The following is a 27,678-nucleotide window of genomic DNA, read 5'->3' as shown; positions in this document are numbered from 1 at the left end:
TCCCCCCATCCTCACTCTCTGACCTCTGGTGGGGCTCAGCCCTGCTGTTATTCACGACTAAATCATGGACTAAATAAGGAAGTGCAGTACTTCTTGTGTTGGGAAGATGGCAATGAGTGATAGAGGGGGTGGGGACACTCATCCTATAATCCCCTCATTACTGTCGCTCCTATAAAAGACAGTTCTCGTTGTTTCCTCACTCTCTGACTAAGGTCCATGAATAAAGAAATGAACTGGTAGGAGATCAGAGATGTAGGGCTGAAACAACTAATCGATTATAATTGATTATGAAAATAGTTGTCAACCATTAGTTGGTCAGTCGATTAATTGGCCTGCATACAAAATACATTATTTCTTTACATATCAGAAAATACAGCTTAGTACACGATCCATACATGCCAGTAAATGCTGAGAAGTTGAATGCAGGAGGAGCAATGCCTCATGGGACATGTAGTCCTGGGCAGGAGAAGGAAGCAAGTGATTCTAAAGGCAGAAGTTTTTTATCTTGCTATAAGGAAACTCTATACTATACTTTGCGGCTTCCTATAGAGGGGGGCAGAAGATGGAAATCGGGGCTGCTCTGTGCAAATCCATTACACAGAGCAGGTAAGTATGACAAGTTTGTTTAAAACAAAGAAATCCAACATTTACAATGACTTTAAGGTCTTTGTGCAGGGAAGATCAGCATCTGACCCCAGACATGGTGGAGGCTGATAGACTGGAGGTGATAGAAGGCATTACTATTACATAAAGTAAAAGTTTACTAGTATTGTGCATTATATATAAAATTATTATTTCCATGAAAAAAAGACTCAGCTTTCAGTATTACTTTAATATTAAGGTCCCCCCTCCCCCCTCTAAGCTCCATATATCTTCATGTGTGACTCCCAGGTAAAATCCCCATATATCCTACTACTGGGTATATTTATTATTATGTATATAGGCAATAATGAATCAATTAAATTAGATAAATATATAAATACACAATTATAAATATATAAAGTGTCTCTTAAGTATTGCAGCAGCGCTGTGCACCCCAATTGAACAGGGTCTCTTTCTTAATCTAATTCAGAAAGTTCAAACACGGATCTGATAGCCAGAGTCCCACCAATAAATAATCAAGATGTATTCTGTGAGGGTAGTAATCCTTTCACCAAGCGATACACCTAGTGCTGGGGTCCCCAATGAAAACTCACTCACCAGAAATCAGATCAATAAAAGCCTTGATTAATAGTAGTAAATCTGCATCTATATCCAAAGCGACCACCAGATGTCAGTATTATTCCCAGTAGTTCCAATAGGATATGTAGAAGAAACAAAAATGCTCACATAGCGTGATACTGCTAAACATCTTTATTTGAACCATCCAAACATCCCCTTAAAACCATGCGTACCAAAATGTAATAAACATTGAGCAAAGATAACAAAGTGCACTGTGCCTGATTGCGTCCTCCAGTCATGAAAACCTGTCAGGAGCGCTCCCTGTGTGTAGCCACAGTCACACGCTTCCTGGTTCCTCGATTGGTGTAGCGCATATTTATTATTATATATATGATATAAGATATATTACTTTCACTATTTCACAGTATAAATGAATCCCTTATAGTAGTGGTTATCTACTGTTTTTGTACTATAAAGGACTATTTTTGTTAAACCCCATCATAACAGATGATTAAATAAAATCATGCTGCTGCTACTAAATGTCCTATGCTGGCCATACACGGATCCATTTTTGGACGAGAATATTCACACAAATATTTGTATGAAAATTATTTGTACATTCAATGAATGGACGAGTGTAGTTCGAAAATTCCACTTGCTTTTAAAATTCAATTTTAAAATAAATGTAACTTCTGAGCAAAAACCACATACACTATTTGAAAATTTGTTTGATGGAGAAAAGTTTTCTGTTCTGGGCCTTCAAATTTTCCCGTCACTGTGGTGAAAAATGAACGCCGATTTGACCCCACTAATGGTTAGAAAATTGGATGAATGTTTTTTTGAAAGAAAAATGAGTTTGTGTACAGCCAGCATAAGTGACATCAGGTGCAGGGAGCTTGTACCCACCTACCTGTCTATGACAAGGGAGTCTGTCATTATTATTATTATTATTATACAGGATTTATATAGCGCCAACAGTTTGCGCAGCGCTTTACAACATAGGGCAGACAGTACACTTACAATACAAATCAATACAGGAGGGATCAGAGGGCATCCATCATATTATAATATGATGGTCATCCATCATATTATATTACACTCCTGTCTGATCATCTGCAAAACAGAGTTTTACCTCTTTTTTACATTTTAATAATGTTGATCTCTGATTCTGATATGTAGCAGATTCTCCCTCTAATAATACATCTATCTGTCTGTTATTCTCAGAGTGGATTAAATATCCAACTATATATCTGGATATTTATATTTACCGCTGTATATAGATATTCAAGAATAATAACTAAATTATACACCAACCTTTTTTTGAGGTTTTTATCCAATTAGTTGATTAATCAAAACAATAATCGGCCAACTAATCAATTCTGAAAATAATCATTAGTTGCCGCCCTACAGAGGACCCATTTACTAGTTACCTTGAGGGGGGAATTGTAAGATCCTCAGAGACAAAGCTGCCTGATGTGGGCGGAGTCCTGGTTTAGAGGAACCAATCAGCTCATGTCTAGTAATAATCTTTTTATTTTTTTATTTTAGTAGATGGACGGGAGACGAGGAAAACCTCAGAGGATTGTCTCACTTTGTCTCCAGACTGTAAAGTAGAAGATGAGAACATCACACAGTATAGTCCAGGAGAAAACCCAACTACCTCAAATGTCCATCCGGCACCACACAGTGTAGATGGACCATCGTATTCCTCTTATCCTGAGGAACCTCAGACTGTGAGGGACGGTGCCGTCCTTCCAGATAAGAGGCTTTCCTGTACTGAGTGCGGGAAGTGTTTCCATTCTAAATACAATCTTAATGTGCATAAAAGATCTCACACAGGAGAGAAGCCGTATTCCTGTCCTGAGTGCGGGAAATGTTTTTCATTGAAGTCCCATCTTTACACACATCAGCGATCTCACACGGGGGAGAAGCCATATTCCTGTCCTGAGTGCGGGAAATGTTTTTCACAGAGGTCTAGTCTTTCAAAACATCAGAGATCTCACACAGGAGAGAAACCGTATTCCTGTCCTGAGTGTGGAAAAAGTTTTTCACAGAAGTTCCATCTTTTCACACATCAGAGATCTCACACGGGGGAGAAGCCGTATTCCTGTTCTGAGTGCGGAAAATGTTTTGCACAAAGAGCAGATCTTGTTACACATCAGAGGTCCCACACGGGGGAGAAGCCGTATTCCTGTCCTGAGTGCGGGAAATGTTTTTCAGATAAATCAAATCTATACATACATCAGAGATCTCACACGGGGGAGAAGCCGTATTCCTGTCCTGCGTGCGGGAAATGTTTTATAAGAAAATCGGTCCTTGTCAAACATCAGTGGTCTCACACAGGGAAAAAGCCATATTCCTGTTCTGAATGTGGAAAATGTTTTTCAGAGAAGTCCAGTCTTTACAGACATCAGAGATCTCACACAGGGGAGAAGCCACATTCCTGTTCTGAGTGTGAGAAATGTTTTGTACAAAAAGCAGATCTTGTTAAACATCAGAGGACTCACACGGGGGAGAAGCCGCATTGCTGTCCTGAGTGCGGGAAATGTTTTCCACAGAAGTCCTATCTTTACATACATCAGAGATCTCACACAGGGGAGAAGCCGCATTCCTGTTCTGAGTGCGGGAAATGTTTTTCACAGAAGTCCTATCTTTACAACCATCAGAGATCTCACAAGGGGCAGAAGCTGTTTTCCTGTCCTGAGTGCGGGAAATGTTTTTCAGTGAAGTCCCATCTTTACACACATCAAAGATCTCACACAGGGGAGAAGCCGCATTCCTGTTCTGAGTGCGGGAAATGTTTTGTACAAAAAGCAGATCTTGTTAGACATCAGAGGACTCACACGGGGGAGAAGCCGCATTGCTGTCCTGAGTGCGGGAAATGTTTTTCAGATATGTCCAATCTTAATAGACATTGGAAATCTCACACGGGGGAGAAGCCATTTTCCTGTCCTGAGTGCGGGAAATGTTTTTCACAGAAGTCCCATCTTTCCAGTCATCAGAGATCTCACACAGGGGAGAAGCCTCCTTCCTGTCCTGAGTAAGAGAATTGTCCCTCACCGAAGCCCTGTCTTCCTGTACATCAGGGATCCCACACAACCCTCGAGGTGTCTTGAGTGTGGGAAATGTCTTCTATATGAATGTTGCTGGACATCACAGCTCTCATGTGGGGAAGAAGCACACCCTGATATACACCTCAGATATACTCCATGGCTGATCTTCATCATGTAAAAAACAGTTCCAGAGGTGTGGACATTTTTTGAAAAAACGACTTGTCCAAGGGATTAAATCGGGGTCCCAATCTCCTTGTTCCTCATCTACCAGAGAGCTCAGCAGCGGTGTGGGAGTTCATTGAAAACTACAAGCCGACATCGGCAAAGGACAGAACTCTGTGAATGAATGGCACGGCTGCGCTCTTTTCATAAAGTGACAGCCGGTACGGGAAAACTTCTCCCTGCACTGCTGTCACACAGAGGACTCGGATCGCTGAGCTGCTCCAGGAACAGGAACATGTAACATCTTCTGGAAGGTGAACGTTTCCTTTAACCCTTTCACTGCCAGAGCTCATTTTTGCCCACATACTGGACACTTTCCCCCCTTTCCTGCCCAGGCCAATTTTCATCTTTCAGTGCTTTCACAATTTGAATGACAATTGTGCGGTCATGTAACACTGTACCCATATGACATTTTTACATTTTTCCCCCACAAATAGAGCTTTCTTTTGGTGGCACTGGGGTTTTTATTTTTGTGCTACAACTAAAAACGTTTTTCTTTGTTTCTGTTATAAAATTTTGTAAATAAGTAAGTTTTCTCCTTCATTGATGGGCACTGATAGATGGTACTGATGAGGAGGCACTGACAAGCATCCATGATGGGCACTGCTGGGCATCACTGGTGTTCATCACTGTTGATCATCACTGATGGGCCTGTAGTGAAAATCAGTGCTGAATATCAGTGCAGATCCCCCCTGTCAGGAGAGACGCTGATCGACTCTGCTCTACCTGCGCCTTGTCAGCATGAATAAAGGAAAGCCGATAACCGGCACTTCCTGGTTACGATGTGATTAGCTTTGATTGGACACAACTGATCACATGGTAAAGAGCCTACGTCATAGGCTCTTTACCGAGATTGGAGATGCAGAGTGTCAGAGCAACACACCTCACCGCCGATCGCTGCACGCCCAAGCGGCTTATTCTTCTTTCTGTCATATGACCTCCAGTCAGGATAATGGAACCCCCGCCTGCCCGTCATTCTATTATAGGACAGGCTTGAAGGAGTTGAAAAATCCTTTTAGGCCTGAAGATTATATAACACCCCCAAAACATGATATATTTTCTAAGTCTAGGAAACGCAACATTTCAGTAAAAAAACACTAAAGTTCATTTTAGGGGGCACAAAAACACAATAAATTACCCAATTTTTTGGGTAAAATATAAAAGCAGAGGTTGCAGCGAGTAAATAGATACCCAACATATCAAACCTTAAATTTGTGTGTGCCTGTGGAATGGTGACAAACTTCAGTACCCTATATTTTCTATAAGAAACGCTTTAAAAGCCCCCTATAGGCCATCAGTTTAGTGTTACGGAGGGGGTCTGGTGATAGAATTATTGCTCTCACTCCGCTGTGTGCGGTGATATGTAACATGTGTATCGCAATCAACGTTTTCAGGTGTAGGCTCCCCAAGGTGTGAGTTTATGTTTGTACATACGTATATGTGGGGGCGGGACCTCAGATTTTTTTGGGTTTAAAAATGAGGGCTATGTGGCTGGGTTTTAAATTTTATTTTGTACTATTAAAAAACAATTTTTTTCATCACATAGAGCAGTCTTTTTTAACCAGGGTACCTTGAGGTTTCTTCAGGGGTGCCTTGGCAAAATGCCTAACAATTGCCCCAAAATTGTATACAAGCCGGAGGGTGGATAAAGCCTTTTAGTTACACAAAGCCTCAGGTTTTCATTGTACACCATTACAACCTTCTAGCTGCCAACCTCCTAATGACCAATGACATCATGAGCTGATAAGGAGGATGTCAGTTGCCTGAATATCATCCTTGTGTGACCCTCCCCCGCCTCTCTCCATCAGCTTTGGGGTCTCATTAAGTGAGTGATGGAGAAAAACTGAGGGAGAAGAGAAACACTGGAATACTAGTCGGTACCAGTTTGCAAAAGTGTATTTGCTTTGGAAGAATAAATCACTGTTAACATTGGGTGTCCTATGTGTGTTGATGTTGTTGCATTATGTAGAACTATTAGAATAGTTTTTACATTTTAGAATGGGGCGCCTCAAGACTGTCCATAATTTTGGAGGGCGCCTTGACTGAAAAAAGGTTGCTAAACACTGAAATCGAGGACTAAAAGTCCCCTATGTGATGATTTTTCGATGACAGGTTCTCTTTAATGAGACATCCAGGGTCTAAAAGACCCCCAATGTCTCCCCTGTGCTCCACTGAATGTAATGTAATACAGATCACACTGCATTATATTCTTTCCTGGCCTTGATGGCGGGAAAACTGTCAGGGGGGACCTGGAAGTGATGTCATACATGTCACTTCCGGGTCAGGAAGAAGAAGGGGAGGAGAACGGATGTGTGTTCTCTCTCCTCCCTCCCCTCTACCCATCATCACCCGCTATGCTTGTCCCGGGTCCGCAGATTGGCAAGAGGAGCCCGGGATACATAGCAGGTGTGTGTCGGGTGGGGGCACTTTACCGGGGGGGGTGTTTGGAAACATTCGCTCAGCCAACCGAATGCTTCCATCCGACAAGTAAACCTGCTCCTTGCTTGCCCACAGCAGGGCTAAAGGTTAAAAAAATACAGCCCTCAGAACTGCATGTCCCGGGTGTCAGGCGATAGGAATTTTACATCCCTGAGTTCATAAGGAGATCAGAGATCACCAAAGACATGGATGAAGTCTTGTACCGTGTTGGCCATTGATAGCAGGAGAAAAATAAGAATGGAGCCATTACCTTTCATTGGCTGAGTACATTTTGTGATGTAAGCTTTCACAGAGGTCTATTTAAAAAAAAAAAATTGGACGAATGTGAGCAGCATTCACCCAGCTGTGATGAATATTGGATGTATTTTTTTTTCATACACTGATTTCCTTGGCTCCATCTAGTGGCCATAATGTGATATTGTGATATTTTTACTAATGGAGGTATGTCAGGAAAAATATCCCATTATGGTCACTAGATGGAGCTGACAATCATAGGAAATCACTTTGCTACATTATGGCCAGAATATGTAATGGCTGGATGAATGATTGTCACATTCGTACCATTAATTTTCTTGTACAAAGGTTTTTATTGAAAATATATCAACAGAAAAGTACAAAACAGTGATGGATACATCATAAATGAACAGGTACGTGGCTGCCGGTAACCGGCCATTAGAGCTAATGTTTAAAATAAATAAATAAATAAATAATTTAGGCCTGGTCTCAGCCGAGGCCAGGCGACATACCAAGGCACATCCTCAACTCGCTTTTACTGGCGTAACCATATAGAACCAGCACGAAGTAGTATCTTTGCAAACGCACATGAATAACTGAAGAAATACATAGCAAGATATTGTTGCATTATGAAACGGTACATGCAAAAAAAAAAAAATGAGGAACAAAAAGAACCAAAAATAAAGTCAGCTTAAATTGACTAACTTTCAAGAGGAGAACATACCTCTGCATGTGATAATTCGTATGTTATATTAAATATCCAATTTCTGCAGAATTAAGCCTGAGGGCTTGAATGAGAAGAAGGAAAAAAAAATATGAAAGTAGAAGAAGGGGGTAGAAAGAAGGGAAGGAAGGACCCTGGGGTGGGGGGAACGGAGGCTCATTATAGGGAAAGGAGCGTTTGGTCGAGTCTTGATGGGCGGTTAGAAGTCACCCAAGTTTGTCATATCCTGAGGAACTTGTCATGTGTGTCCAACAATATGGCCGTAAGTTTCTCGTTTACCATGATATCATTCACGGTGTTTTTAACTGCTTCAAAACTAAGGTTCGGAGTTTTCCATGCCCTTGCCATGGTCAATTTAGTTGCAGTGAAAATATGTGCTGCTAGTTGACGTTCAGGACGAAGAAGTTCTGTAATCCATAAAAGGGCTTCAAAAGGGTCCCGCTTTATGGTGGTGTTAAAAAGATTACGTAGTAGTGCATATACTCTGACCCATAATCTGCAAACCCTGGGACAGGTCCACCAAATATGCGCCATCGTGCCTTCCTGTGAACACCCACGAAAACAAAGAGGAGAATAGGCTGAAATGAAGCTTGCTAATCTAGTATAATACCATCTATAGAAGACTTTGTAAGCGTTTTCCAAAAAGAGAACATTCTTAGAGCATTTAGATGAGAGTCATGCTTTGCCAATCCTTGTTTCCCAAGCTCGGCCTCCCATTGGAGATGGTAGGGTCTCAATGGTGGTGTCTTAGACTCGATTATAGCGATATATATTAGAGAAATCAAACCCGTGGATTGGGGGCGCGATCTACAAGGACTCTCAAATTAGGTCATAATAAAGGGGGCAGAATGGGATTTTATAAGCTGTTGGAGAAAATGTCTAATTTGTAGGTAACTATAATGCCGCGTACACACGGTCGGACTTTCTGGAAAGCTAGGTCCGACGTACTTGACGCCAGACTTCCGGCGGACTACCGCCGGACTTTCTGAACGGCCAGACTTGCCTACACACGGCCGGACTTTCCGGAATCCTGTCTTCCCGACGGACTTCCGCCGGACTTTCAGAATGAACGGACTTTCCCACACACGGACAAGTCCGTTCATTTTGAACGTGACTCAGGTACGACGGGACTAGAAAAGGAATTCAATCTCGCCGCTTTTTTTGGCGAGATTGAAACCTTGCGAGCCCCGTCGCAGGCATCTCAGGCCCTTAGGTCTGGTATGGAACTTTAAGGGGAACCCCCTACGCCGAAAAACCGGTGTGGGGGTCCCCCCCAAATCCATACCAGACCCCGATCCGAGCACGCAGCCCGGCCGGTCAGGAAAGGGGGTGGGGACGAGCGAGCGCCCCCCCCTCCTGAGCCGTACCAGGCCGCATGCCCTCAACATGGGGGGTGCTTTGGGGGAGGGGGCGCCTTGCGGTGCCCCCCCCACCACAAAGCACCTTGTCCCCATGTTGATGAGGACAAGGGCCTCTTCCCGACAACCCTGGCCGTTGGTTGTCGGGGTCTGCGGGCGGGGGGCTTATCGGAATCCGGGAGCCACCTATAATAAGAGGGCCCCCAGATCCCGGCCCCCCCACCCTATGTGAATGAGTATGGGGTACATGGTACCCCTACCCATTCACCTAGGGAAAAAGTGTAAATAATTAAACACAACACAGGTTTTTAAAATATTTTATTAAACAGCTCCGGGGGGGATCTTGCTCCGGCTTCGGGGGTCCCTCCGGTTCCTCTTCTCTCGGCGTCCGGTTGGTTCTTCGGCCGGCCCCTCCGCTGTCTTCAGGTAGCTCTTTAGCCAGCGGAGTTCTGGGCTTCTCTTCTCTTCCCCAGATGTTGACACGACGCTCTCTCCGGCCTCTTCTCCCGGTGTTCCAGGTCTTCGGCCGGCCCCTCCGCTGTCTTCAGGTAGCTCTTTAGCCAGCGGAGGTCCGGGCTTCTGGGCTTCGCTACTCTTCCCCAGATGTTGACACGACGCTCTCTCCGGCTGGACTGGTCTCTGAGGGCTCCGTTGTGACTTATATAGGCGGAGACCCCGCCCCCATATGATGTCACAGTCCCTGGGCATGCTGGGACTGTGACGTTTTAGGGGGCGTGGTCGACACGCCCCCTAAAACGTCACAGTCCCAGCATGCCCAGGGACTGTGACATCATATGGGGGCGGGGTCTCCGCCTATATAAGTCACAACGGAGCCCTCAGAGACCAGTCCAGCCGGAGAGAGCGTCGTGTCAACATCTGGGGAAGAGAAGCGAAGCCCAGAAGCCCAGAAGCCCGGACCTCCGCTGGCTAAAGAGCTACCTGAAGACAGCGGAGGGGCCGGCCGAAGACCTGGAACACCGGGAGAAGAGGCCGGAGAGAGCGTCGTGTCAACATCTGGGGAAGAGAAGAGAAGCCCAGAAGCCCGGACCTCCGCTGGCTAAAGAGCTACCTGAAGACAGCGGAGGGGCCGGCCGAAGAACCAACCGGACGCCGAGAGAAGAGGAACCGGAGGGACCCCCGAAGCCGGAGCAAGATCCCCCCCGGAGCTGTTTAATAAAATATTTTAAAAACCTGTGTTGTGTTTAATTATTTACACTTTTTCCCTAGGTGAATGGGTAGGGGTACCATGTACCCCATACTCATTCACATAGGGTGGGGGGGCCGGGATCTGGGGGCCCTCTTATTATAGGTGGCTCCCGGATTCCGATAAGCCCCCCGCCCGCAGACCCCGACAACCAACGGCCAGGGTTGTCGGAAAGAGGCCCTTGTCCTCATCAACATGGGGACAAGGTGCTTTGTGGTGGGGGGGCACCGCAAGGCGCCCCCTCCCCCAAAGCACCCCCCATGTTGAGGGCATGCGGCCTGGTACGGCTCAGGAGGGGGGGGGGCGCTCGCTCGTCCCCACCCCCTTTCCTGACCGGCCGGGCTGCGTGCTCGGATCGGGGTCTGGTATGGATTTGGGGGGGACCCCCACGCCGGTTTTTCGGCGTAGGGGGTTCCCCTTAAAGTTCCATACCAGACCTAAGGGCCTGGGATGCCCCCCGCGCTCGCCACAGTGGAAAAATTTGTTTTTCCTATTGCAGCGAGCGCGAGATGCAGTAACCTGCTCCTCCGTCGTATCTGGTCCGTCGGACCAGCATACAGACGAACGGGCTTTCCGTCAGGAACTGAGTCCGGCGGAGTTACGACGTAAGATTTGAAGTAAGTTTCAAATCTAAAGTACGTCGGATTTCTGGCCGAAACGGTCTGTTGGAAGTCCGATGGAGACCACACACGGTCGGATTACCAGCCAGCTTTAGTCCGTTGGTGTCCGTTGGACTTTTGTAGACGAAAAGTCCGACCGTGTGTACGCCCCATAATGCTCCCTAAGGGGGATATCGTGTGAGTAACATAAAGCCACGAAAGGGATGATCTTGGTTGGGGTGAATAACGAATGAACATCTGTGAAACCATTGTCGGACCACCATTTAAACTGCAGTGGATTATCACAACCTGGTTTAAATAAAGGGCAGTGGAGGAGACGAAGTAGTGGGAGATGAGGAGAAATTAGACCTGCTGAGTATTTAACCGCATCCCACAGTTTAAGGGAGTGAGCTAGACATGGACCTATGGTATGGGGGCGATGTGTTTTAGGAAGCCAAGGAAGAGAAGCTAAAGGCGTTGGATGTGCGTCGACTAAATCAATGGTGGCCCATAGTGGCATTTGTTGCTTTTCATGAAGGTGAGATAATGGGGCGATACCCGCAGCTGTATAATATGCTTGCAAATTAGGAACTAAAAGGCCACCATTGACCCAGCGCGCATAAAGCACTTGTCTCTTAATCCTGGGTCTCTTGCGGCCCCATATAAACTGCATAATTTTACGTTGATGTATTTGAATGATGTGGGGGGTACTTGGACTGGCAGAACTCTAAAATAATAGAGCAATTTAGGGAGGTAGGTCATGCGTACCGTCGCTATTCTGCCGAACCAAGAGATCAGAAGTGTGGACCAAGAGGCAAGCATAGCCTCCAGCTTCCGGAAAAGCGGAGGAAAATTGGCTTGGTATAATCCCGAGTACCTCGGAGTAAGTTTAATACCCAAATAAGGTAGTGAAGTTAACCACTGAAATGAAAATGTCGATTGTAGGGATTCTAATTCCGGGCCCGAAGGTTAATAGACATCGCTTTAGATTTTGCTGGATTAACTGAAAGGCCCGAAAACGAGGCGAAGGAGTCTAAGAGAGAGAATAAATTGGGGAGGGAGATTCTGGGTTTAGTAATGTTTAATAAAATGTCATCTGCAAACAGGGACAATTTATGCGCAGTCCCTGCTATTTCCACTCCTGAAATATCTGAGTGAGAGCGTATGGCCTCCGCCAGGGGTTCAAGTGCTAATATAAATAGAAGTTAGGAAGCCAAGGAAGAGAAGCTAAAGGCGTTGGGTGTGCGTCGACTAAATCAATGGTGGCCCATAGTGGCATTTGTTGCTTTTCATGAAGGTGAGATAATGGGGCGATACCCGCAGCTGTATAATATGCTTGCAAATTAGGAACTGAAAGGCCACCATTGACTCTGCGCGCATAAAGCACTTGTCTCTTGATCCTGGGTCTGTTGGGGCCCCATATAAACTGCATAATTTTACGTTGATGTATTCGAATGATGTGGGGGGGGGTACTTGGACTGGCAGAACTCTAAAATAATAGAGCAATTTAGGGAGGTAGGTCATGCGTACCGTCGCTATTCTGCCAAACCAAGAGATCAGAAGTGTGGACCAAGAGGCAAGCATAGCCTCCAGCTTCCAGAAAAGCGGAGGAAAATTGGCTTGGTATAATCCCGAGTACCTCGGAGTAAGTTTAATACCCAAATAAGGTAGTGAAGTTAACCACTGAAATGAAAATGCCGATTGTAGGGATTCTAATTCCAGGGCCCGAAGGTTAATAGACATCGCTTTAGATTTTGCTGGATTAACTGAAAGGCCCGAAAACGAGGCGAAGGAGTCTAAGAGAGAGAATAAATTGGGGAGGGAGATTCTGGGTTTAGTAATGGTTAATAAAATGTCATCTGCAAACAGGGACAATTTATGCGCAGTCCCTGCTATTTCCACTCCTGAAATATCTGAGTGAGAGCGTATGGCCTCCGCCAGGGGTTCAAGTGCTAGTATAAATAGAAGTGGGGAGAGCGGGCATCCCTGGCGGGTTCCTCTCTTAATAGGGAAAGTAGGTGATTCATATCCATAATAACGCACTTTAGCCCGAGGGGAGTGATATATGGCTGAGACCCAACCCAGAAAGGAGGTGCCAAAACCATAATATGTGAGGACCTGTGTCAAATAGGGCCAAGATAAAGTATCGAAAGCCTTATTAACATCTAAGGAAAGAAACATTGTCTCCAGGGACCTTTCATGTGCTATATGCTGGATTTGAAGGAGTCGTCTAATGGCATCTCCTGCCTGCCTGCGGGGGACAAAGCCCACCTGATCTTTTTTTATCAGGCGCGGGAGAAAGGAATTCAAACTGTTGGCCAGAATTTTCGTCAATATCTTCATGTCAATGTTAATTAAAGAGATTGGCTGAAAATTTGCCCAGGAAGAATGGTCCTTGTCTGGTTTAGGGATCATCACTATGTTGGCAGTCAGCAAGTCTGGTGTAAATGGATGACCCCCCTTGACCGAATTGTACATAGCCACTAGATGTGGGGCCAGAACCTCTGCAAATTTTTGGTAATACAAAGCAGTGAAACCATCCGGACCTGGTCTTTTGCCCACTTTCAGTTCCTTAATACACTGGAGAACCTCAGAGACCTGTATGTCTCGGTCCATTAGGGAAGTATGGGATTCCGATAGGGAAGGTAAAGATATCTTACTCAAAAAAGCGGTCAGGCCCTGAGTTGAAAGGTGATTTGGGGGGGAATAAAGCTTAGTAAGTCGGTAACGGAATTCTTCAAAAATCCGCTGGGGGTTTCCCGTGAGGATGTTATGGCGGGTGCGCAAGGTTATGGGGGTAAATTTCGATGTAAAAGTGCGCAGTCTGTTAGCCAGCTGCGCAGTGGGTTTGTTTGCCTTAGCATACCATTTCTGGCGGGCCCAACGTAAGGTACGGTCCGCCTCATCTGACAGGCATAGATCCAAGTCTGTACGGGCTTTGTCTAAAAGTCTGCGATTAGCAGGGGTGGGGGTTAATTTAAAGGCCGCCGAGCGGTCCTCCAAGTTCTGCTCTAGCTTGCGTCGGGCCTGAATTCTTTCTCTTTTGCGTTGAGATGCTATTCGAATAACACGACCTCAGAGGACCGCCTTATAAGCCTCCCATAATGTTAACAAAAACAAAAAAAATGCGCTATAAAGTATTATAAAGGTGTATAGTCCTATACAGAAAAAAGTCCAACAATCATAAGTGAGTGACGTGAAATTCCTCAATAGTTCATATATTGTAGGGTGAAAATTCAGATGAAAACATCTATAAGGTGAAGCACTTACCAGAAGTAAGCCAAAAAACGGGCGAGTGGCTTAAACCTAGCCTGGGCCTTTAGAGAACGATCCCAATGGAGCAGGATAGGTCACCCTCGTACCGTGTATTCAGATCCACCAAGGATTATCCAAAAATATATAGCAAAGACATAGCATAATACTGATAACATAACAAATTCAAAAGAAAAAAGGAAAAACTTGTGCAACACTACACAAAACACAAATCATATGTATTCATAAAAACATCCAGTGCCCTAAACACACACAGGATCGTTATGTGAGTGCCATGCAATCATGCAATAAAGTGTAATTTCCCTGAATGGCAAAAAATATTAAACCTTACAAATAAACTGCTTACCAGATATTAAAGGAAGTGAGCATATAACCATCACCAAGATAAACGGTATGGAAAGAAATCCCACTAGGTGCAGCAAGCCACATGTAAAACTTGCTTACCAGATGTAAAACCAATGTGAGCAGAATCCACACAACAGAGGTCTAAATACCATAGGAGTGACAGAGGGTATGAAGTTCCAGCGAACCTTGTGAAAATCCTGCTTACCAGATGTCAAGTATGAAAGAGCAGATTGACACAAACACAGACCGAACTCCCGGCAGGAACAGCGTGGGTACGTCCTGGCAATCTTGACCCGAGCTCAGCTTGAATGCAACCGGTTTGGAACTCTGGCATGTAAATTAGAAATTGTTTTGTCGCCCTTTCAAAATGTGCTTTGTAGAGGATCCGGCCCCTGGTAGAATATGAAAGTGGAACAATTATCCTAGAGCAAACTGATCATGAATGCTGCTGCCAGATTCATCTGCCTTACAATGGCTCTGTGTCCGCCACCCCTCCTCTGCTGATCCCTCTACAGCAGTGGTCATCAACCCTGTCCCCATAATGTTATTGGGGACGAGACCGAACCTGCATTAAGCCTAAAGTATTCCTCAGAAGCTTCTTTAAGTTCACTGAGGATCGGTTTTAAAGATCAAAGTGTATCGTTCATCACCCAGGGAGCGTGTTGTGGTTTAGTGAGTAGAGAACGACAAACAGTTAGGACTGGATCGTGGTCTGACCACGGGACTGCTAGAATCAATACCAACTCTATTAAAGGGAGATGTTTCCGTAACACAAACGCATGGTCGATTCTGGAATGGGAGTGGTGAGGGTGGGAATAGTGGGTGTAGTCCCTGCCCACGGGATGAAATTCCCGCCATATATCCACTAGATCTAAGTTTTGTAAGGCCAACAAAAAAATTTTTTTTTGATCCGCCGGGTATTTATCAAGGGCAGGATTGAGCGTCACATTAGAATCACCCGCCAACAGGAGGGTGCCTCTCTGGTGGACCTGTAACAGAGAACAGATATGAGACAAAAACGGACCCGGATTGTCATTCGGGGCATAATAGGTCATTATGGTTACTTCATTATCCTGAACGGAGCCCTACAAGAGAAGATATCTGCCATTAGGGTCAGCTATCTGCTTGTTGCAGACAAATGGGATCGATTTTCGTATGGCTATAAGAACCCCTCTCTGTTTAGTAGGACCGTTAGCTAAATAGACTTGGGGATAGTTTGCTGCAAAATTTTTGGGACAGGAAGAAGAAGAAAAGTGAGTTTCCTGTAAACAGGCTATGTCTATTTTTTGCTGCTTAAGATACTTAAAAATCTTGACTCTTTTTTGTGGGGAATCCATGCCCTGAACATTCAGGGACAGCCAGTGAAGGGTCATTGGGACTGAGATATAATGCTATTATCTACTCCATCTGCACACCCCAGGGGCCGAGGGAAAAGGGAAGGGGAGAGGGAAAGAAAAGTGAGAGAAAAATAGTAAAAATAGGAAAGGACATAAAATAAGAGAATACCAAAAAGAACTCTAGTTAGAATATGTAGTGAATATGTTGACGTATCACGCCGTGGGCAATAAAGCCCACAACAGGGTGGGACCATAGCCAAGGGAAATGTCTTAGCCATGTGCCAACCCATGGGGGGAGCAGTGGTCCGTCGGAACCACCGGCCTATAGTGAAGACAATACAAACAGATTAAATAATATTGACATAAAGTTTAAACAATAATTAAGAAATAGCATCAGAACAAGCAACTTAAAATGAGTTACAATATGAGAACCTCAGTGCAGCATTGTCACCCGAACGTGTGGATGTAGGGGACCCCCCCAGGGGTGACAGCCCCAAGACCATCACCCTCAGGAGGCAGGGCGGGACCCCACATCAAAATCTAGGCGCCAGGCCCCGCACCCCACTGAACAGGAGCGAAGGGTCACGGGACAAGAACTAAACAAACAAACAACCTACATAACAGTCGTTGGAGGCAGGTCCCCAGCCTAAGACCTCTTACCCCTCTCCCCCCACCCCACCAGGTCATGAAAGTAATTTGCCTATGCCTGATGAACCCTCTACTCCATGAGGGCCCTCAGCCATGTAGAGGTGGTTCGGGGGGCAAACTATTGTCGGAGACCCGTACAGGGAAACCCATATGGGGTGGTACATGCCCAAGACCGCCACCTCACAGGCGGCGCAGTCTACAATGGGGCACCGACCCCCCCTGCCAATCTACAGTCAACTCGGTAGGGCAAGGGTACAGCTGGGGGACGTCCCCCAAGACAAATTACTGAAATCCTCCAGTAAGGTTGGAAGTTAGAAGTTGGAACAAAAACAATCAGTGGCACACCGACTCAAGCGGCCAGGAAGAGTGAGCTGCACATCAAGGAAAGGTGGAGATTATCATCCAGTATTAGCTTGTTGGAATAGTTGGGCCTGCAGATCCTGCAGTGCCTGGGATCCAGATTGCGAATGTTGTGATGCTTGAGAGGATTTATGAGGAGGCCTAGAGGGACCTGGTTGGGAATGTGAAGCCTGGGCATCAGATTGAGACAGAGGGATATCCAATTGCAGGTCCTGTAGATGTTGTTTTAGACCTGATGGGGAGGTGGCATGGAAGTGGCGACCCTGATAGAAGAAGGAAAGTTTAAAGGGGAACCCCCATCTGTATTTGAGCTGGTGGGATTGTAGAACTTGGAGATAAGGCTTAAGGCCTCGACGCCTGGCAATGGTGACCGGCGAGAGGTCCGCGAATATTTGGAGATGATTGCCTTGAAAAGAGATATCCCGCTGTTCTCGAGCTGACTGCAAGAGTTTCTCCTTGAACCTATAATAGTGGAATTTAATGATGACATCTCTTGGGGGGCCTTCGGAAGGTTTAGGGGCCAGAGACTGATGAATGCGGTCAAATTCCAGTCTGTCCACCGGGATTTCAGGGGCCAGTTCTTGGAAAAAAGCGGTGACTGTTCCCTGCGGGTCGGTGATTGTTTCAGGGATTCTGCCGATACGAAGATTGTCCCTACGGGCCCTATTTTCTGCATCCTCTAGTTTATCTCAGAGAGCGTCCAATTCTGCGGACATTTTGTCTACCTCTTCCTCATGGCCCTCCAGCACGGTGGTAGCCAGGTCCATACGATGTTCCAATTGATTAGTGCGGTGGCCTATCTCTTTAAGGCGGCGGACCAAATCTGAGGAAAGTTTTCGGGAGGCAGCCGTTATCTCCTCTCGAACAATGCTGCGGAACTTAGCTAGCATAACATCAGAGTCAGCAGGGTGAGGGCTTATGTGATCCGTGGGGAACAGATGGAGGTTTTCAGCAGGAGAACCCTGTCCCAGATCAGAGAGCTGTGTATCATCATCAGGTTCTGGAGGCTCAGGCGCCATCTTACATTTGCCTTTGCCTGGGGCTGGGGTTCTGGAGCCGCTCTGCCGATTTTTTAGCTTGTTTTTTGTAGAGCGGTACATCACCGCTTGCAGCACCAGGAATTACTCTATCCAATGGAGTATAGCGGTCCCCTCTCCGTAACTTCTATGTCAGATTAGGCCGGGTTACAGTATCCGATGGCACGGAGCAGAGGAGTCAAACGTCCATTACCTTCGCTCACGTGTATGCGCCCCCCTTAGGCCATATTGTACATAGCAAGAGAAAGGGCTCCATTAACCATGATGTGGTCATTAGTCAATAGTCCTGTGGGCCTTTGTAGGGGTTGTGAGGGGGTGTCTATTAAGGCAGATGATGCTTAAAACTCCTTGAATGAACAAGCAGCCGAATAGCAGAAGAGGAGTTCGTTTAAAAGTCTCTGGAGTACCAAGATGGCCGCCACCCTCCAGGAGTAGGCCGAAGTTGTGGATTTTCCTATGGAGCAGCCGCCAGATGTGTAAGATCGGCTCTGTTAAGGCCCAAAACCCACAGACAAGGACAGGCGCCGCTACACAGGAGGACAAGGGTTGTCTCCCAGGGGGTGGTAGTAGTCACTGCGGCCCAGGCAATCTGTTACTGAAACCGGCGGCCTCCCGAGAACGACCGGCGGCGGAGCAAGAGGGAACGGCAGTAAGGGGTCCCTTTCCCTGTCCTTTGGCTAATACTCTGCCCGATGCCCTCCGGAGGCGGATTAGTCCACGGCCGAGGTCCGGATGCACTCTCTCCACGGACCACGGCCTTCAGAGGCAGAAGGTTGCCGGGCGGTCTGTAGGCCCCAAGATGGCGGAGGCCCTCGCACCATTAATTTTCTATAAGTAGACCCCTTAGATTCCTTCATCAGACATGTCTTCCTACTAATACTTGAGATCATACTCATACACTTATAATTGCCAAAATGGCACACCCAAGTTTTTTTGTGGATATGAAGATATATGGGGCTCGTCCATCAGTGGTTATTTGTCTCCACATGGATGAATTGTATCCGTATTACATATCTGAGAGAGAGATCATTTCATAGGGCAGAAGACAGATAGCCCATATCTTCAGTAAGACATTATTTACTAGCATACTTTATCTTTTTCTGTTCATCTCATTTTTATATGTGGCCAATAGATGGGAGGAGAGACAGATATACCCCCATCTCTTGATACCAGGTGGTGTTGGTAAGTAGACCTTGAATTTACATATCCTCTATACAGCCTGAAGCCTTATATTGAATGTAGGAGGAGATTATAACCCTCATATTGTCTATATGTATATATCAAGAGAAGTTTCACTATTTAAACTTGGTAGATGTTAACCACTTCAATACAGGGCACACCCCCCCCCCCCTCCCCCTCCCGCCCAGACCAATTTTCAGCTTTCAGCGCTGTCAAAATTTGAATGACAATTGCACAGTCATGCAACACTGTACCCAAACACAATTTTTATCATTTTGTTCCCACAAATAGAGCTTTCTTTTGGTGGTATTTGATCACCACTGGGTTTTTTTTTTGCTAAACGAATTAAAAAAGACCCAAAATTTTGGAAAAAACTTTTTTTTTGTTTCTGTTAAAAGTTTTTGTAAATAAGTACGTTTTCTCCTTCACTCATGGGCGCTGATGAGGCTGCACTGACGGGCATTGATAAGGTGGCACTGATGGGCATTGATATGCAGCACTGATAGGCGGCACTGATATACAGCATTGATGGGCATTGATAGGCGGCACTGATATACAGCACGGATGGCTTGATAGGTGGCACTAATAGGTGGCACTAATGGGCACTGATAGATGGCTCTGATAGGCAGCACTGATGAGGATGCACTGGCAGGCATTACTGCTGGGTACTAATTTGCACCTCTAATGGGCACTGATTGGCACCTCTAATGGTCATACTTGGTGGTCCTGGGTGGCATACCTGGTGGGCTACCAGGTGATTGGAGAAAAGACAATGTAGCACCAATATTTAAAAAGGGCCCAAAATACATCCCTGGGAATTACAGACCAGTTAGCCTAACATCAATAGTATGTAAACTCTTGGAGGGGATGATAAGGGACTATATACAAGATTTTAGTAATGAGAACGGTATCATTAGCAGTAATCAGCATGGATTCACGAAGAATCGTTCTTGCCAAACCAATATATTAACCTTCTATGAGGAGGTGAGTTGCCATCTAGATAAAGAAAGGCCCGTAGACGTAGTGTATCTGGATTTTGCAAAAGCATTTGACACAGTTGAGTACAGTATCATTAACAGTAATCAGCATGGATTCATGAAGAATCGTTCTTGCCGGTGTGTAATAGATAACCGGAGTTTTCGTAGAGTTGGATACCAAGTATTCTTTGGCGCTAAGTATTCCACAATCTTTACCTTTCTTTACAAAGGCCTTCAATTTGTTCTCGTATTTTAGTTTGGGATTCCCTTTAAGTTTTGTATAGGTATGTTCCTCCTTAAGTAAGTTTTCCATTTCTGCCTCATAGTTACTCTTATTTAAGATCACCAGTCCTCCCCCCTTGTCTGCTGGGCGTATCACAATTTCATTTCTTTTACCCAAGGCTTTAATGGTTTTCCAAATATTTCTTGTTTTGTTGTTGTTTCGTTTTCCTAGTTTTCTTAAGTCATCTTCGACCATTTTCTTAAATGCTCCCTGACATTGGTTCCCTGGAGTTTTGGGATTGAAAATAGATTTATTCTTTAGTTGAGTTTGTACATAGGTTGGGTCTTCCCTCGTTTTAGTATCTCCATTTAGAGCAAAGTGTTTTTTTGGTTGAGCTTTCTCATACATTTTTGCAGATCAATGTAGGTTTCAACTTTGTCTAGAGGTTTTTCGGGAGCAAATTTTAATACCAGATCTAGAATTTTCATTTCATCACCGGTAAACTGGACATTAGATTATATATTCCCTTTCCTAGTATTCTCTTCTTCGTTTTCTTCTTCCCGCCTCTATTTCCTCTGGTCGATTTCCTCTTTCTACCGGTCTCTGTGTGGATGCCATCTCTCTTCCATAGTTGCTGTCCCAGTCTCTCCTGGGATATCCATGTTCCGCCAGGCTCTGATGTTCGTCTGGGGGTTGGTCTTCCATTGGCCTGCGTTGTCCTTCTCGGGGATCTCCTCTGTTCCCATTCATTCTTCTCCATCCAGGGTTTCTGTAAGAGACGCGGGCCTTCCACCTTCCTGGTGGTCTGTCTCGTGGGCCTCCCTTGGGAAGATCCCTTTCCTCCCTAAAGTCCCTCCTATATTGTGGGCCTGTATATTCTCTATGGTCTCTCCCATATTGGGGGTACCTGTTCCCCCTTAGAGGTGAAAATCTGTTATAAGTAAGTATATTATACCTAGGTGTATTAGGGGACCCATACTGGGCAGGTTCTTGATAGTTGACTCTCCTATTTTCTGATCTTTCCAAGTGCCTGTTTGGTAATCTAGTTTGTTGGCGGTACGGTAGCCTGGAATTGGTTCTGGCATCTGTTGGGGTGTATTATTTATTGGTCCCTCCATTGCCATTTCTATAGAGGTATCTGGGCTGTCATCTACTAATAGATCATCATCAGGTTCATCACTTGGATCTAGGATAACTGCTTGCCATTTATAAACCCTCATATTGTTGTAATCCAACACATCCCTTTTGTATTTTTCTGTTTTCTTGCTTGTATTACAGGGGGTTATTTACGAAAGGCAAATCCACTTTGCACTGCAACTGCACTTGAAAGTGCACTTGGAAGTGCAGTTACTCTCAATATAAGGGGTAGATCTGAAATGAGTGGAAGCTCTGCTGATTTTATTATCCAATCATGTGAAAGCTAAAATGCTGTTTTTTATTTTCCTTGCATGTCCCCCTCGGATCTACAGCGACTTTACTTCCAAGTCCACTTTCAGAGCACTTTCAAGTGCACTTGCAATGCAAAGTGGATTTTCCTTTAGTAAATAACCCCCTGTAATACAGGCAAAAAAACAGAAAAGTACAAAAGGGATGTGTTGGATTACAACAATATGTTAAAGGGGGCTTCCAGATTCCGATAAGCCCCCCCGCTCAAAGACACCCACAACCACCGGCCGAGGGTTGTGGGGATGAGGCCCTTGTCCTCATCAACATGGGGACAAGGTGCTTTGGGGGGACCCCAAAGCACCCTCCCAATGTTGAAGGCATGTGGCCTGGTATGGTTCAGGAGGGGGGGCACTCTCTCGTCCCCCCCTCTTTTCCTTTGGCCTGCCAGGTTGCATGCTCGGATAAGGGTCTGCTATGGATTTTTGGGGGGACCCCACGTCAATTTTTTTTAAAAATTTGGTGCGGGGTTCCCCTTAAAATCTTCAGGTCTGGTATGAATTTTGAGGGGGACCCCTACGTCATTTTTTTTAAAATTTTGGCACGGGGTTCCCCTTAATATCCATACCAGACCTGAAGGGCCTGGTATGGAATTTACGGGGACCCTCCACGCCAGTTTTTTATAAAATTTTGTTTCGGGTTCCCCTGTGGGGAAATCCCATGCAGTTTTGATCAATTAACTTTTATGTGTATTGTCGGGACCGGCAATTCATTAATAGCCGCGAGTAGTTTTAAATGGCTTTTTTTCCTTTGAAATGTCATTTTGCTGTCAGACTGTTCTAAACATGGGAAACATGTGCCCCTTTACAGGCATACTATAGACACCCCCCAGGTACGAAATTTAAAGGAATATTACACTTTTATTGTTTCACTTTAAGCATTACTAAAATCATTGCTCCTGAAAAAATGGCCGTTTTTAAAACTTTTTTTGCATTGATACATGTCCCCTGGGGCAGGTCCCCAAACACTTTTTATGACAATACAATGCATATATAAGCCTTTAAAATTAGCACTTTTGATTTTTCCCATAGACTTTTAAAGGGTGTTCCGCCGCTTTCGAATTTGCCGCGAACACCCCAAATTGTTCGCTGTTCGGCAAAGTGGCGAACAGCCTATGTTCGAGTCGAACATGAGTTCGACTCGAACTCGAAGCTCATCCCTAATGGGGACACAGATGTAAGGAGGGATTCTGCTGGGGACACAGATGTAAGGAGGGGCTCCGCTGGGGACACAGATGTAAGGAGGGGCTCCGCTGATGGGGACACAGATGTAAGGAGGATTCCGCTGATGGGGATACAGATGTAAGAAGAGGCTCCGCTGGGGACACTGATGTAAGGAGGGGCTCCGCTGATGGGGACACAAATGAAAGGAGGGACTCCGCTGATGGGGACACAGATGTAAAGAGGGACTCTGCTGATGGGGACACAGATGTAAGGAGGGACTCTGCTGGGGACACTGATGTAAGGAGGGACTCTGCTGGGGGGCACCTGATGTAAGGAGGGACTCTGCTGGGGGCACCTGATGTAAGGAGGGACTCTGCTGGGGGCACCTGATGTAAGGAGGGACTCTGCTGGGTGCACCTGATGTAATGAGGGACTCTGCTGGGGGCACATGATGTAAGGAGGGACTGTGCTGGGGGCACCTGATGTAAGGAGGGACTCCGCTGGAGGCACCTGATGTAAGGATGGACTCTGCTAGGGGCACCTGATGTAAGGATGGACTCTGCTGGGGGCACCTGATGGGATCTGGTGGCAGGTGACGTGGCAGGTGACACGCTCAGGGCTCCCACTGATTCTGCATTATGGTGAGTTGAATGATTTCATTGTATATTACAATGTAATAATAGAAATAATGCGCTTCAATCATCCTGACACCATAACAACCATGGTGCCGGGATGATTAACGTGCTAATACCAGGTGTAGCGCTGGTAGATTTTCTAATCTACCGCTTATAGGTAAATTTAATGGGTCATCTGTACTGTACATAGTTCAGATTCAATTTATTGTTAGATTAGCCTCTGTTCCAGCTTGGCTGTGTTGCATGCAGTTCCGCATTCTGCCTGTGGGTGTCGTTGTCGCCATGGGTCGGTGTTGGAAAGCAACAAGCTAAAGTATATGAGTGCTCTTCTGTCTCATAGACAACTCGGCGGAGGTGGTCCTCCGGGTTGCATTCTGTGAGAGGGTATGTATGGGACAGACGCCATGTTTTAGGGAGAGTGGAGGTCTTGAGTCTTAACTTTGCAGCCCCCGGGGCCGGGAGTCCAAACCTTGCAGCCCTCCGGGCTGGAAGGTTACTTTGCTGCAGCCACGTGGGTGGGCCCAGAAGCCTGTCTGGGGCCTGTTATGGCTGGGATGGTCCTGTGCTGTCTGTCCTGCGGGAAGAAGCCAGACAATCGGGAAGATCCAGGGGAGGACCCATCTTGGAAGGGACCATGCGAGGCTGGTCTTAAGAAGGGCCTGGTGACTCGATTGGAGGAAGCATCTTAAATGAATCTACCGCACAAGTACTGCCGGGTCGGCTTAAAGGTTCTGGTACTGTGTTTGCTGTTCATCGAAAACTACTACATCCTGTGGTAGAGGATCGTGCAGTTTTGTTCTACCCAGGTCTGTGGCAGAGACTTTTGTTCGTGCTACATTCCGGCTGCTAGGTTAGTGAAAGAGACCTATCAGGGCGGGCAAAGATTCAATCCTGAATTGAGGATACATTCACTCCTAAGATTTCAATTCCTCATTGCTACACCAAGAAAAGGTATTTGAAATTCCCTGCAACTCTTCTTCTACCTCTTTCCTGCTACTTCTTCCAGTTATCTCCCATTAAAGGATTGGAAAAGTACTCAAGTGACTGGTGCCTATATTATTCGATAATAAGCTCAACGTGGACTCTAAGTTGGTGTTGGTGAAATTACAGGTAAAAAAGGTGATGGTAACAGCCCGCTTTAAATCAGCAGCTCCACCGTGAGTTAGTGCTACACAGGTGTTTGGAGTATCTTTATCTGCTGATTGTTAAACATTCTATTATACACATATTTCTATTGTTGTGTAGGATATGGATCATCTCCCTCCATCCCTCGTTCATCTCAGATGCTAACCACACCCCCTTAGAGCCACATCCTCTAAGCCACGCTCACTGTTTTTCTGAAACCACGCCCATTTCACCAAGTGGGAGGGGTCAAAAAGGAAGGGCGGGGTCTGGCACCCTCCAATCCTAAAACTTCACAAGCCGCCACTGTGCTGGGCGTCATATGATGTCCAGTCAGGAAACCTTAACCATTTTGCGCATGTCATTCGGTTATATGGCAGGCAGGAAGTGGTTAATATCACCACATAGAGATAAAACGTTGATTCATATATAATGGCATTGACCTCATCCTATAGGTACACCTGATTTGGTCATTTACATACTTTTATGATTTACAATGAAGGTTAAGTTTTAGTTAAGTGGCCTTTTGGTGCGCAGGAAAACGCACCCTCATCTAGTTCTACACCATTATTATTTACAGACATTGTTTATTGCTCAAGGAACCCCTAGAAACCTTTGGAGGAACCCTGGCTGAGAAAGGCTGGACTAGGCAGTCATATATCTCTATCCCCCTTGGTGGGAGTGGAGATGACCCATCTATAAGGATATACAGTACATACACACACAGCACAAGACGTTTCTCAGGGCTGCAGTTCCTCTGAGCTCCACAAGGTGGAGATCTCACTTTTACACAGGAAATCTCTATGGAAGACAGGAAATAAATTCAGGAACAGGCAGGAAGTGGTGTCGGGTGCAGACAGGAAGTTCCGGGTGAGGGGTGAGTCAGGAGGAAGTAGAGAGGAAACGTTGCTTGAAGAGGAGACATTACTGAAAGTGGCAGCAGAGGAGGTAATAAGGATTCTTTTTACACCCAGTAACCCCCCGTCATGTCCGTCCTCTTCCTCCATAGTCACTGTGATGTCTTTTATCTCCAGCAGATGATGATACACACATATATAGTGTGGAAACCTAGATTAACCCCTTCAGGGTCAGAACATTCCCTATTTGTGGGGCCGGAACATTCTCCTCATTTTGGAGATGTGTCACCTTTCCCACCAATCACCTTCTCACCTCATCAATCTATACTAATGATTTATATGACTTTTATTAGTGATGGGGGTGTGTTTAGGGGGGATTGGAATATGTACGTCTTTATTTTATAAGATTCAAATAGGAAAATATATGCAGCGCTGACAACTTTTGTTTCTAGTCATATGTGATGTTGTAAAGGTATTAAGTTGATATAGCGCCATCTAGTGGCCAACTATAAGGGTACAATGCTTTTATTTGTTATCATTTGGAAGTGACATGGAAGTGATTGCTTGTTTACTTCTGGACATTAACTATGACCTGCCCACAATGCTCATGGACCAGAGGAGAACTGAACTGCATTATGGGAAGGATATAAAAAGGGCTGAGAGCGGCCATCTTTGGTCTCTTGTTCCCGGGACACGTGGCCTGCCAGCAGTACTCTGTGGGTGTGTGTGTCTCACAGGGTTGCGGCCTACCTTGTGAGGGAGCGGAGCAGCAGCAAGGATCCTGCCATTTATCACAGTGTGCTGGAGCAGCAGAAGTGATCGTTCCGGAGACCCGTGGAGGAGGTAACCGAGGACTCCTGGTCGTTAGTAAACGGAACAGCGTGACAGCGTGGTTGTGGCTCCATACGGACTGAGAACTGCTGAAACAGAGGCATCCATCTGTCCGGATTCGGTGCGGTGAGAGGGTTAACACCCAGAAGTTTGTTTAACACTACACACATTTAGAACTGTTACAGAGTGTTGCTGGGACTGATAGTCCCACGGAACAATTGAGTTGGAAAGCATTACATTTACACAGACTTCAATATCCAGGGATTGAAACTAGATGTCTGTCTCCTTCAAGTAAGAACACTCAATCAATTTACCTGATTATAATTACTTTTGTGTATCACCTTGCACTGCGCAACACTCCAGAAGAACTCTCTTGTGGATTACAAATACTAATTTATAGCGAGCCAAAGATTGAAGACAACAGGACTATCTCTTCTATTGCAGGGCCCTGCATTTAGTCATAAAGGATAGTGACTTTACTGTTTAAAGCAGGGGGAGCTCCCTAGTATCTATATTGTGGGATGTTCGCATTCCTGTGTCTTTGCGCTTCCTACAGCGTGCTGGAGGTGGGAAGGTGTCCAGAGTTAAGACGATTTCACTTTGAACACTGGTCCCACCTGGAGACGCACCAATAAGGGGACTTTTCAGGAAAGTTTTGTGTGTGTGGATATATTTATGTATATCTGTGTATGTGTACAAAGACTGTTGTGAATTTACTGTACTGTTACACTACGTTGGTGTGATAGTGTAGTCACCGTAATAACTTTTATATATACATATCATTTAAGTAAAAGAGAAGTCATTTTGGTTATCACAGAAGTCTGTGTGCAGTGTTGTTTTTCTCCTGCAGGTGGAGTCACAAGCACCCAGGTAGAGGTGTATATATATGTATGTGTGTGTGTGTATGTATGTATATATATATATATATATATATATATATATATATATATATAATTTGTTAGCTATAATTGGTATTAGTGTCACTACAACACTGCATTACAGTTGTGTCAAGGGGATTGAACAAGTTAAAGAGGGGGAAGAGATCAGAGAACAGGCCCGATCAAAATCAGCAGCTCCACCGAGAGTTATTGCTACATATAATTTTGTAGTAAATGTCCTGAAAACAAATGTCTCTATAATGATCCCAGTCTCAGATATTTATCCTAAAATGTGATCAGTAAAGTCTCCGGAGTACACGGAGATCACAGGAATATGATGTGTCCTGGCAAAGCCTAAAGACAAAGATCATCTTTT

The 27,678-nt window shown here is 45.4% G+C and overlaps 3 protein-coding genes across 3 annotated transcripts in view; 2 read left to right on the top strand and 1 right to left on the bottom strand.

Annotated features, from left to right (window-relative positions):
- Positions 1–27,678, top strand: part of LOC141121938 (uncharacterized) — a 284,890-nt gene that overhangs the window by 99,904 nt on the left and 157,308 nt on the right. The gene's annotated exons all lie outside the window — the stretch shown is intronic.
- Positions 1–27,678, bottom strand: part of LOC141121935 (uncharacterized) — a 206,895-nt gene that overhangs the window by 64,744 nt on the left and 114,473 nt on the right. The window lies entirely within an intron of this gene.
- Positions 1–27,678, top strand: part of LOC141121932 (uncharacterized) — a 603,393-nt gene that overhangs the window by 514,444 nt on the left and 61,271 nt on the right. Inside the window, exons 12-13 of the mRNA XM_073611683.1 lie at positions 2,710–4,201; positions 21,401–21,410. Of these exons, the coding sequence (XP_073467784.1) occupies positions 2,710–4,201; positions 21,401–21,410 (1,502 nt within the window). The remainder of the gene's footprint in view (positions 1–2,709; positions 4,202–21,400; positions 21,411–27,678) is intronic.

This window comes from Aquarana catesbeiana, unplaced genomic scaffold (genome assembly GCF_042186555.1).
Source record: "Aquarana catesbeiana isolate 2022-GZ unplaced genomic scaffold, ASM4218655v1 unanchor235, whole genome shotgun sequence".
NCBI lineage: Eukaryota > Metazoa > Chordata > Amphibia > Anura > Ranidae > Aquarana > Aquarana catesbeiana.
The sequence above is the reverse complement of the archived record's forward strand: the minus strand, read 5'-3'. Positions and strand labels throughout refer to the sequence as shown.